General features: G+C 58.4%; 1 protein-coding gene across 3 annotated transcripts; it reads left to right on the top strand.

Annotated features, from left to right (window-relative positions):
- Positions 1 to 3827: 3827 nt before the first annotated feature.
- On the top strand, positions 3828 to 11920 carry FAM3A (FAM3 metabolism regulating signaling molecule A). Of its 3 annotated transcripts, none has more exons than XM_045051265.1 (11): positions 3828 to 3844; positions 3926 to 4046; positions 4258 to 4425; positions 4608 to 4804; positions 6176 to 6289; positions 6825 to 6848; positions 9030 to 9153; positions 9244 to 9302; positions 10143 to 10227; positions 10304 to 10430; positions 11243 to 11920. In XM_045051265.1, exons 4-11 carry the CDS (start codon positions 4792 to 4794, stop codon positions 11336 to 11338), a joined length of 642 nt encoding a protein of 213 aa, XP_044907200.1. In that variant the 5' UTR covers positions 3828 to 3844; positions 3926 to 4046; positions 4258 to 4425; positions 4608 to 4791; the 3' UTR covers positions 11339 to 11920. The 3 variants fall into 3 exon arrangements, with proteins under 3 accessions (XP_044907200.1, XP_019680069.1, XP_044907199.1); XM_019824510.3 differs by lacking the exon at positions 3828 to 3844 and adding an exon at positions 9769 to 9819; XM_045051264.1 differs by lacking the exons at positions 3828 to 3844; positions 3926 to 4046 and adding an exon at positions 9769 to 9819 and having other exon boundaries at positions 4291 to 4425; positions 4732 to 4804.
- Positions 11921 to 12131: the final 211 nt, after the last annotated feature.

Raw genomic sequence — 12131 nt, 5'->3', positions numbered from 1 at the left:
TGGTTATCTCTGTAAACGCTCTGTTTCCAAACAAGGCCATGTGCCAAGGATCCAGGTGGACACAGATCAGGGGGACCGCTGTTCATCCCAGTACACTCCCAACAAAGGCAGCAGCCCCCAGTCTTTTCTGCCACCTCCCCCAGCTCCGCTCGGCTGAGCCACAGGGACACAGCAGGAAGCGACACTGCAGTCCCTGCACTCGTGGCCTGGGTTCCACTAGATGCAACCAACCAGAAACAGAAGGACACCACGATCAGGTGCTGGTACATTTTGCGGAGGGAACAAGGGGCCCAGAAAGACACCAGGGGAGGAAGGTTCCACTCCCAGGGAGGTGAACACGTACCCCGGGGCCTTGCGGCTGGCCTGCTCCCTGTTCCGGGAGGGAGAAGGCCCTCAGGCTGTTGAGGGCATTCAGCTGTGACCCCTCCCTCCAGCTTAACCCGTGCCCCACTTGGGAGGCAATCAGTTGCCCAGAGCTTTTCGCTCCAACCGTCTAGGCCCGTTCCTGCCTGCCACCGAGGAGAAGCAGCCAGCCTGAGCTCCTGCATAGCCCCCTCGCCCGGAGCTGGGATGGTAGTAGCTGGGAGCCTGGGTAGGGAGAGGCCAATGGAGTGCAGTGTGGCAGGCAGATTGCTGACTGCGGGGGCACAAACCAAGGCTCCCACCCACGACTCTGCAACAGCAGTACGGAGATGAAGAAACTCCAATGGTGGGCTGATCTGTTCCCCCCACATATGCTAGGGTAGTAGGTCACCCCTGGACACATGACCTGCACCCTAGGGTGCCGTCTCCACCCTCCCACCCCCTCCTGAAGCCAGGGAAAGTGGCACACCTCCGATTAAGGAAGGGGGGAGGTCACCGAGTTCACTGGAATAGGGATAGGATACAGACAGATCACAGAGCCTTGAGTGCCAGCTGGGTGGGAACTGGACCTCAAAACCTGTCCTGCCCCAGATCCATGCAGAGAAGCTGAAGACTCCATGTGGACAGGATTGTAGGCCAGGCTTCAGCCAGAGGGCAGTGGCATTCACCCTTATTTCTAGTGCCTGTGGCCTCCTGGAGAGGGGGCAGTGGCAAAGGCTTCCCCAGGAGTCAGTGGGGGCCAGCCTGGGAACTCACAGGCTCTCCTGTAACACTTTGGCTCCCACGTGGCTACAGAGAGTCTTTGTTCTTGGCCGTGGTGCAGCCACAGTGATGCGAGGATGAGCTGAAATGACAGGAGAGGACCGGGCCCCGGGATGGTGGCCCGGAATGGGGCAGAATGGGTCCCTCCCTGAAGATACGGCCGTGCCTTCCCCCTGCTTCCCCCCAGGGGGTGCTGCCCTGCCTACTCCAGGGGAAGAGCCATCTAAGTCTGCTGCTGCTGCCCTGGCCCATCCTGCAAACCTCAAATCCTCAAAATACGGATATGAGGATAATTTCAAGCCCTTGGTGATGGGGAGGAGTCAAGTAACTGAGGGTGCGGGAGTCCTTCCTGACCCCTCAGGGATCTTCAAGTTCAGAGTCCTTCGCAGTGCCACACAGGCATTCATAGACTGAAGAACCCAGCAGAGCTGGATTCTGTCGACAGTCCTCCTGGGTCCCCAGGTCCCCTGGGGACCGTGCTGGCATGGCATGACCAGGGAGGGTGCTCCTGGGGGGGATCCACACAGGGGCAGCAGCAGGAGGCCAAAGTAGAAGAGGGACACAGCTCCAGGGCCAACAGCACATGATGACTATGTGGAGGAGTGTTGGGGCATCCCAATCTCATCGTGTTCTGAGTGTCTCTCCTGCGACAGGCACATGGGCCCAGGTGACAACAGTCAGCTGACATTTCAGATGTAGGTGCTACGCTGGGGCAGACGTAAGGGCCCTGCTGGTGACATTCAACTGTCACCTGACCTCTGGGTGCCTCTGTGGAACAAAGCGGTGAGGGCCCTGATGAGGACAGTCGACTGTCCTCTCAGCCCTAGGAGCCTGCAGTGGGGACGAGGCATGAGATCCCGGGTAAGGACATTAAGCTGTCACTTTCACTCTGGGTAGCAACATTGGTGCTGGGGTATAAGTGCTTTCAACTGGCGCTGAATGTCTACACTGGGACAGGATGGGAGCACCTGTGTGAGGCCGACCAACAGTCCTGAGCTCTGGGGCCCTAAGTCCTGGGTCCGAGTTCCAACATTCAACTACCATTTAAGTTGATCGTACTCTAGGGCAAGGCTTGGAGGTCAGGTGTGGAGAGCCCCCTTTCAGCTCTTCATGCCTATGCTCGGGTGAGGGGCAGGTGTGGGCACTGAGCGGTTACCTCAGGTCTGGGTCCCTACCCTGAGGCAGAACGTGAGAACCCGACACGATCCACAAGTAGCACGTCCGAAATGAGAGCTACACAGGCAGGGACGTGAACCCCGCCGGAAGGCACGCCAGTGCCTCCTCAGTGCTGTGGCCCCAGGTGACAACAGCATTCGAACGAAAGCCCATGTCTGTATCCTGTGCTGGAAAGGAGAATGAGGGACCATTGAGGTCATTCAAGTGTCACTTTAGCTGTGGGTTATTAAACACAGAGGTCTGAAGGGCTGGGCAGGGGGAAGCCAATTGTCCCTTCAGCTCTGGAGTCCCGCACTGTGGCAGAGGTGAGGGCGTTCGACTGCCACCTGAGATCCGGTTGCCCAATCTAGAGGCCACAAGGCCCGGGTGAGGGGGTCTACTGTGAGGTAGAAACCCGCAGGTTGGGAGGCGGACCGTTGACTGACAGCTCCGTGGCCAGTTTCTACGCTGCAAGAAGCAGAGGAGAGATCAGTTGAGGATATCAGCCGGCACATCCACTCCAGATTGCCTACGCTGAGGCAGAGGCAAGGGGACCCAAGGAACAACAGTCAGCTGGCGCCTCAGCTGTGGGAACTATGCTGAGGCACAGGTAAGAGGGCCCACAGGAGTCATTTTCTGCTCCTTCACGCTGGCTGCCTGTGCTGGGGCGGCAACATGAGGGCCTAATCCTCCGTATGTCCGGATTGAAAAACAGTCCCCAAGAAAACTAGGGAGTTGTGCAAGCCTGTCCCACAAGGCCCGGAAGACCTGAAACTGAATGCCAGGCTTCTGGCCCATGACTTATGTGGTGCCCGTGGGGATGGTGGGTGTGCCTCAGGACCCTCAGGGGGACTCATTAAAGCAAGCGTTCCAAAATGCGTGCTCTGAGCAAGATGTAAACAGTGGCCTCTCTGAACTACCAGTCTGGCAGATGCCCCTCGTCTGGCTGGCAGCCCAGGAGCTCCGTCCTGGGCACCACGGCTACAAGCATTGCAGGAAAGAGCACTGAGGAGAGCACTGGTGTTTGACAGATGGTCAGCATTATGTCTGATACCAAATTCCGTGGGGGAAAAAAAAACAAAAAACAAAAAACCTGTGCCTGCAGCAGCCAGGGCCTAAAACCGATTACTTTGATCTTACGTGTTGCGTACACCAGTGTAGACGGTACTGGGTTGTAACCAGAGCTGTCACTGCCTAGCTCTACAGGCTTTGTCTGTATTTTGGATTCTTTCCTCATGAAGGCTTTGTCGTGGGGTCATTGGATCAGGGGGCACAGGTGCCCCCCCCCCCACCACCGCACTCTCATGCCACCCAGGTGCTGTCGTCCAGAAAGAAAGATGGGTCCCCCTGACAGCGGGTCCAGCTCTCCCGGTGCAGGAGGTGATTGGGGTGCACTGGGCGGTGGCAAAGACGCCTTCCTGAAGGCGCTGAGGGGAGCGGACCCGAGTTTTCCAGTATCAGAGCGAGGTGAGAGACCACGTGAACGTGCTTCCATCTAGAAAGCCGACCGTGAGGAAAGGCATCGCAAGGCTGAGCTTGGTGGCCTCTGGCTCGTCACGTTCCGGTATTTTCCCCGGTGGACTGTTCTATACCTCCTGGTTTCTAAAAGAGACACATACCAATTTTGAAAGAATTTCTAATTAAGACCCCAGATACATCCGCTTCATTCGAGGCTTCAGAAATCCGACTGCAGGGCAGGAGTGCAACCCCAGCCCTCGAAGCCTAGGAAGGCCGGCTCGTACCGCCTTAGAGGAGTCTGGGGGCAGGTTTGTACCGCGAAGCACGCGTGGATCAGGAGCGCGACCACACGGCTCCTCCCACTTGGAGGCCTGGGGACCCCGCCGGAGAGCCTTCCGAGGCCGGGCCGGTGCGGGCCCCTCCCACCCGGCGGCCAGAGCGGGTGGTGGAGGCGGGCCTGTGGGCGGGGATGCGTTGGGCCCGGGGGCGGGAACTCCACCGCCTCCTCTCCTCTGCCAGCCCCGCGGCGGGGGCGGTACCGGCGGGCTGTGGCCCCGCCCCCGGGCCGCCATTGCCGGGCCTGTCGGACCGAGCTGCGCATCTCCCTCGTCTCCCCTCGCGAGCGGAGCCGGGCGACCCGCCTGACAAGGCTGCCCACAACCCAGCTTGCATCGCCCCACGGGCCAGGCAAGTCTCCACCAGCTAACCGGCGTCGTCCGTCCCCAGCCTGGGAAGGGCGACCTGAGCACGGGGCCTCCCATGGGAGGAGGCCTCCGTCCGGGCGAACCAGCTTTACTTCCCGGCTCCAGGGGCTCCCGTGGGCACGGCTGTGAGCCGACGGGTTCCTGAGGACCTTCTTGTCCCGACAGGGCCTTTCTGCGCGTGCCCGAGGAGCCGGGCCAGGTGGTTGGACGAACAAGCCGGTGCACCGGTCGCGTCCACCCAGCAGCGAGGACCAAGCACAGGCTCACGCTTGTGTTTTGTTGCCCCCAGAGTGCAGGGTCCCCAAACACTGCACCTGCCGACGACCCCAACCCCGCGGGAGAAGTGGACATGAGGTTGGCAGGTGGGTGGCGTCCAGAGTGATTGCAAAGGAGTTGGAAAGGGGATCGTCCTGGCGACCCAGGTGTCCAGAGATCGGTGTCTGGAGGTGCCCTGATGGACCACTGAGTGTGGTTTTGGAAACGGAGAACCCTGCACAAAGTGTCATTCTATGACCTTGAGCAAATCCTTTCACCTCCCAGAACTTCAAGAACTGTGAAAGGAGGATTAAGATAGTCGATTTGTCCCAACTCGGATAACCGGCCGCTGTGGCCGCTGTCTGAGAAAATGAGTTGTGCGAGAGGCTTCGCGGAGCATGGCGGCTAGCTTGAGGGGGCGGGGTGTGCTACCGGGGAGGCGTGGTTTCAGAGGAACTCAAGAATTGCCACTTCAGACCTCCTAGGGTTGCAGCGTTGTAAATCTATCCTCGTGACAACTGGCCGGTGACGGACTGGATGGGAAGTTACGGCCTCAAGATCAGTCAGGCTGCAGCAAGAAAGGAGGCGGTTAATTCAGGGCCGGGACTTGATGAGGGCACGTATAGGAGAGTAGACTGTATGTAGGGAAACAGGGGCACATGGAGCTTTTCAGTGGAAAATAGATGAAGATCATTTGAGCAACGAGGCTGACGAGCGTCCAGATGGGGTTAGAATGTGCTGTCTGAGAAGCCAGTGGACAAGTATTTCCAGCATGGGGACCCACAAGCGACTCAGGGAGCTAACACCAGGAAGGTCATAGGTGGCCTTGACAACAAGCTGCCTTGATGGGGTGATGTAGACAAGGCCAGGCTGGAGTAGGTGGGGACACAGTGTAAGGTGACATGCAGAAAGAGGCAGTGCAGATGCCTTTGGACATGCTAACTGGGAAGGTGAAGGGAGGGGAAGATGAAGGGAGGGGAGAGAGAATCACAGGATGGGGCTGTGATTCTGAAGGAGCCCCTTCGCTTCGGTGACTTCTTACAACGGGAGATGTTGAAGGTACAGGAGAAAGAGCAAGATAGAGCAAATGGGGACTATGACAAGAAATCTGCGCAAGTAGGAGACCTCAGGGTCCGGCTCCCGGCAGGTGAAGGAACAGGTCTTCAAATTGAGTAGGGACCCCCTCCTCCATCATAACAGGAGAAACAGGACACGATGGATGGCACAAGAATACACTGGTAACCTCAGAGGCCAAAAGTTACAGGGCTCCACAGAGAACCCAGCTCCCAGCCTGGGGCTCCGTTTCCTCCATCTACCTGCCACGATCTCAAGTTCCTGTCCCGGGCCTGCCGGGTGGCAACAGGTCCCCACCTTCTTCTTCCCAAGGGGGCATGGAAATCCAGTCCTGAGAGGCCCTAGGGTCATTCGGGAGCTCACTGGCAACTGAGGTGGCCTTCCTGTGTCTGTCCTGCCTCCAGGCCCCCTCCGCATTGTGGCCCTGATTGTCACCGTGGGCCTCACCTGGATCGTGGTCAGCATTCTCCTAGGTGGGCCTGGCAGTGGCTTTCCTCGTATCCAGCAACTCTTCTCCAGTGAGTGTGGGACTCTTGATTGTCTGTGGAGGTCGCCAGGGTGGCCACCCTGGCTCTGGGTGAGGTGGGTGTGGCCTGGGTTTTCTCTCTCCCTGGTGGGCCACCTCTAGCTAACCCCAGTCGGCCTCCTGACATCCAACACATTCTTCCCTCTACCACCCAGTTGTTTCATTTGGGAACTCCAATCCGTGTATTTAGAATTCTGTGCCCAGTTGGAGTCACTAGTGTCTCAAAGAGGGGCAGGGAGGCTTCCGCTGAACACTGGGGACGACACCCTGGCTGCTCCCTGCAGGCTATATGCTGGGCTGAGATGGTGACAGGACTCTATGCCTTGTTATTGGTGACGATTCACCCAAGTACCATTTACAATTGCAATTTACTTTCTTCCCGGAGCAGGGGGCTTGAATCTGGCTTAGCCTCTGGCCCCTGAGCCTGATCAATCCTCCACCTTGACTTCACGGTGTCAGGCTAGGAGGCTCTGCTACAGGGCCCTGGAGGCCTCCACCCTGACACCAACAACTCTCTGTATCCACAGGCCCAGAGAACTCAGCAACTGCAGGTAAGCCTCCCGTCACCTCCCTGCTCCTTTCCTGTGCCCAGCCCTCATACTACTTCTCTGATACTGCTACCTGCCTTAAGGCCTGCAGGCTCTCTGTTCTCCCTTCATCCCTCCCCAAACTGGCCATCACAGCCCACTGGAGCTGCTTGCATGCTGTGAACCTAGAAATCCAGTTACTGGTAAGACAAGCATAGGATAGATGTCCCCACTGCAAGAGGGAGGAGCTGGAAGGGATAAACCAGTCACCAGTCCCAGTAGGGCAAATGCCATTAGGATTCAAGGCCTGAGAAGAATCCTCTAGGGCCCAATGCTCTGTGCTCTGGATGTAACTGAACGGGGGTGAGGGGCACCCTCTGGAGCGGAGGGTGTGGTCCTACCCTCTGGGCCTGGCCCATCCCTGGCCTCGGTAGCCACTGCTCTGCCCTCAGAGCCATGCTTCTTCCTTCTGCCCCTTTTCTGTCCCTTTCAGCCCAGAACAGCACTCTTTCTGCTGGTATAAAATTCTCAAAACACATTGTTGGTCTCTTGTGCGATTTACGAGACTCTAAGCGAGGAGATGAGAGGGCCCTCCAGATCTCTCGTGGATAAGGCCGTTTCTGTTCCTGGCTTCTACTGACATGCTTGCACGGGTCCACAAGTCGCACCCTCTGGCTCCGTAGTAAATGCTCATCCAAGCACAGAGCCTGCTCTCGCAGGTTTTGCTGTGAGCACCAAGGAGAAACCAGGCCGAGCCCTCAATACTGTGTTTGGAAACCTCCTCAACTAAGTATCCCAGTTCAGTGTTTATGAGTTCTTTGCCACTTTATGAACCTTACCTCCAGGGTCCAATACCATGTTCCCGGTTTCCATCGGAGACCTCACCAGAAGCGCCTTTTTAATTTTTGTTAATGTTTCTTTTTGAGAGGGAGATAGAGACACACACAGGGAGATGGGCAGAGCACAAGTGGGGGAGGAGCAGAGAGAGAAGGAGACGCAGAAAACAAAGCAGGCTCCAGGCTCTGAGCTGTCAGCACAGAGCCTAACACGGTGGCGCTCGAACTCACGAGCCATGAGATCATGACCTGAGCCAAACTCAGACACTTCACTGATTGAGCCACCCAGGTGCCCCACAGGAGCGCCTTTAACCTTCATGTTGCCGACGACAACGTGGTCATGATGATGTATGTGTTCTCCCCGCTCTCAAACCAGCTCTGCCCTCTTCCCATCCATATTTCTACCAACAGTCCCATAAGGCAATCGAGGCCTTTTCTAGCTGCACCCCAAAATTCTACAGCCTCCCTTCATTGCCCCGTTCCAAAGCCCTTTCCACCTTTTGGGGGACTTGTTGGAGCAGCGCCCACCTCCTGCTGTCAGATGTTTCCTGGCTGTAACAAAGGAGCACGCACCACGTACACTGAGATGTTTCTTCTCCTCAGACGCGGCTTCTCCCCCAGTTCAGGAAGCCGGAAGGCTGAAGTCTGCAGGCTCCAGGGGAGGCTCCCTCCTGCCTCTTCCAGCCTGTGGGGGCCGCAGGTGCACCTTGAGCTGTGGGCACGTCCCTCCGGGCTCTGCCTCCGTCTGCACGGGGCCTCCTTTTCCGTCTCTGTCTTGTCTGTCCCTTAAAAGGACACTTGTCATTGAATTTAGGGCCACCCTACTCCAGGATGACCTCATTTTAACAAATTACATCTTCAATGAGCCTATTTTCAAATCGGCTGGTATTCGAAGGTGCTGGGAGGTAGGACTTGAACGTGTCATTTGCGGGGCACAGTTGAACCTGTAACAGAGGCCAGCCACCCTCCTCCCGTCCTCCCACCTCTGCCGTGGGGTTCAGGCGCTCTTTTTTTTGTCACCACTTTCCTGCAGTCGCCCTCCCAGCTGCCCCTTCCTTCCCCACCTGTGCTCTCTCCATGGCGGGGCCAAGCGAAGGCCAGCCCTCCTATCTCTTTTCTCCCACCAGTGGCAGAAAAGCCTCCCCGAGGTCCCTGTCACCTTGCGCTGAGGCCGGCGCCAGCAGGATGCAGAGTATCCGTGGAAGTGTCCCTGGCCTTGGCCTAAGCCATGTCCCCCCCCCCCCACCCCATTGGTCCCCTGCTCTGTGGCCACTCATTCCTACCTGTGGGCTGGTCCTGACCTCCCCCTCCCAGATCTCAGGTGACCCCAGGGCCAGGCCCGTGGGTCACCCCTGCTGTACCTGCCCAGAGCCACGAGCCAGGAAGTACAAATGCGGCCTACCCCAGCCATGTCCCGAGGAGCACCTGGCCTTCCGCATGGTCAGCGGGGCCGCCAATGTCATCGGACCAAAGATCTGCCTCGAAGATAAGATGTGAGCTCCTTGCGGTGAGGGGGGTGGGAGCCTGAAAGCTAGATCTATGAGGGACATTTGAGGACTCTGCTCCCCTCCTCCCCCCGCCAGGCTCATGAGCAGTGTCAAGGACAACGTGGGCCGTGGACTGAACATCGCCCTGGTGAACGGTGAGTCCCTGTGATGTGGGGTCAGAGTTCAGACCAGAGAAGCAGATCCATGCCATGATGTGCCACCCTCCTTCCCCACACCCTCCCCATGAGGAGGCATCTGGGTGTTCGCCTTGGCCCTCTCCTCCCTCCGCCCCACTTCTGGAAATCCGCAGAGAGGCCCGGAAGAGGGTCCGTGCACACTGAAGTTTCCACAGAAGAAGTGACCCAATAAACAAAAGCAGTAAAGAACCAGAAGTTTCCAGGAAGTTGGAGGGTGCTTCCTAGGGAGCCCCTGGATGGGCCGCAGCTTTCTGAACAAGGGGCGTGGTGGGCATGAATGGGCAGGATGTTTGCAAAGCTTCCAGAAGGGCTGCACCCAGTGGCCGCTGCCGTGTCCTCAGCCCGATCTAGGGTGGCCGGGATGGTATGGTGGCCTTGCCCTGGTGGCTCGCCCAGCAGGACTCTTCCCTCCCTGTCAACCCAGGGGTCAGCGGTGAGCTCATCGAAGCCCGGGCCTTTGACATGTGGGCAGGAGGTGAGTGGCGGTCATGGCCTCCTGCTCGTCGTGCGGCAGAATGACTGGGCGTCTCTCCCCTGAAGCACCGTTCTCTGTCTACTCGCCGTGGCTTCTTGAGCGCTTCCTTGGGTTTGGAAAGGGCAGGGAGAGGAACAGGTGTACGGTCATGGGCATGGCCCTGGCTTCTTGTACCAGTTTGTCCCTTTCACTTGGGGACCTTGGTGGGTGTGTCCCTGGCCTGATCCCTGCTTTAGTTTCCTTGTTTGGAGACCAAGGGTTGGTGAGGGAGGGTTACTCAGTGGTGCCCGATGCTTTGTGTTTCATGTGACCTGACACCCCAGATGTCAACGATCTGCTGAAGTTTATTCGGCCACTGCATGAAGGTACCCTGGTGTTTGTGGCATCGTACGACGACCCAGCCACCAAGTAAGTGATTGCCGAGGCCGGCCTTAGCCTCGCCCTTCCACAGCGACTGCTTATGTGTCTTCCTTCTGTGCGGCAGGATGAACGAGGAGACCAGGAAGCTTTTCAGTGATCTGGGCAGCAAGAATGTGAAGGACCTGGCCTTCCGGGACAGCTGGGTGTTTGTGGGGGCCAAGGGCGTGCAGAACAAGAGCCCCTTTGAGCAGGTACGGGTGGAGAGCCTCGCACCGCAGAATAGTGTGCCTGCCCCTTCCGTTCACCCCGCAGGCTTCCCTGGATTCTGCCCCAGCACCCCTAGCCAAGGTACCCCAGACCCCTCACCGGGTGCACAGGGAGGGGCAGTATAACTTTGACCTTCCCTGTCCTGTATGGATTTCACCCTACAGGGTCCTTAAATGCAAAGCGTTCGTAATGGCAAGGCTCACAACTAAGAGACCTTTCTCGCAAACATCTTCAAGATGCTCAGTCCTGTCCCGTGCTTCTGCAACCCCGATCCCCGATTCACACTGCACTGGCCTTCTCCCCCCAGCCCCTGCTGTCCTCTGACTGACCCCCCAGACCCACACATGTCAAGCCCCACGTGCGGGGCTGGGAGGCCTCAGGTGCCATCCTCTGTGGTGAAACCACGGGGCTCCCCGCCCTGTCCCTCACAGCAGGACAAGGCAAATAGGCTGCTCCAGTGCTTTCTGGAAGGCTCTGGGTGCCTCAAAAGAGCAATTCAGCACTCCGAGCACAAATGCTCCCTCTGGCCTTTTTCTTCCTGAAATTTCCAGCAGCCCCTGTGGGCCAGGTGAGAGCGGGAATATTCACGTGTGCCACACACACATACGTGCAGAGAAGCTGGCTTCTTCTACTCCACCCATTCGGTAGATGAGAAAATCGAGGTGTATTGGGACAGAGGGGGTTGTGCCCCGAGAGTGCACAGTCGGTTGACAGCAGCACACAGGGACTGCAAGCCCTGTCTGTCCCTTGTGCCTTAGGGCTGAGGCCTTGACCCCCTGCTCCCCAAACCCCACAGCACGTGAAGAACAGTAAGCACACCAATAAGTACGAAGGCTGGCCCGAGGCCCTGGAGATGGAAGGCTGCATCCCCAGGAGGACGACGGCTAGCTAGCCGGCCGAGCACAGGGACCGGGCTGAGGGGGGCTGCGTGTGCCTGGCCAGGAGAAGGCGGTGGTGGCGCCGGCGTGAGGCTGAGGCCTGACCCCACGCCCAGCCGGGAGTGCTGTCTTGCCCCAACACCTCGGGGCTCCGAAGCGGTGACGGGACCAGGTGTGACCGGTGGTGGGGGTCTCTTTGTAAAGCTGCTTCCCCGGGTCAGCCCCGCCTGATTCCCAAGCACCCGTGGTCACAAGGGCCCCGGGTGCTCGCCCCTTGCTGCGCCAAGTCTGGTAGCAGCTCCGCAGTGGGTCGGGGCATCTTCCAGAACCTCTCCATCCCAGAGCCGCTCGCTGCTCTTGGGGCTGATCCTGTTTCCAGGGTGATTCCTTCAGATGAGCCACACCCGGCTGCCTCCTGCATCGCGCTCTTCGGGAAGGGGCCTCGTCGGAGCCGAGCCAGCCGGGGCACCAAAGTCGCCTGATCACCGGCCCTGTCGTGGCAGATGGCGGCTCCCATGCTTTGTCGGGGGCCCACCTTCCAGATGACCTCTCAATAAATTAGTGGCCCCAGTGGAATAAAGTGCATTAAGTGGGGAGTCGGGCAGCGTTGTCCTTGCGGGGAGGGACACGTCCCTGAGGCTTAGCCAACCTGCTCCCACAGCCTTAGCAGACACACTTTGTCTCCAGGGTTCCTGCCGCTGACAGTCTCTGCAGTGGCTGAGATGTGACACAGGCAGAAAGCAGAGCAGCTCCCCAGCTGGCATTCCTGTACCCTTGCCCAGGAGAGAGGGCTCTACCCTCTGGGGG

This window comes from Felis catus, chromosome X (assembly GCF_018350175.1).
Source record: "Felis catus isolate Fca126 chromosome X, F.catus_Fca126_mat1.0, whole genome shotgun sequence".
Classification (NCBI taxonomy): domain Eukaryota; kingdom Metazoa; phylum Chordata; class Mammalia; order Carnivora; family Felidae; genus Felis; species Felis catus.
Note: the sequence above shows the minus strand (reverse complement) of the source record. Positions and strands in the feature narration are given on the sequence as shown.

Bases quoted from the DNA above. Each gene is read 5' to 3' on its own strand.
- FAM3A (XM_019824510.3), top strand. The intron at 6,290-6,824 runs GTGAGTGTGGGA...CTGTATCCACAG, and splicing joins TATCCAGCAACTCTTCTCCA to GCCCAGAGAACTCAGCAACT. The intron at 9,303-9,768 runs GTGAGTCCCTGT...CTGTCAACCCAG, and splicing joins GAACATCGCCCTGGTGAACG to GGGTCAGCGGTGAGCTCATC.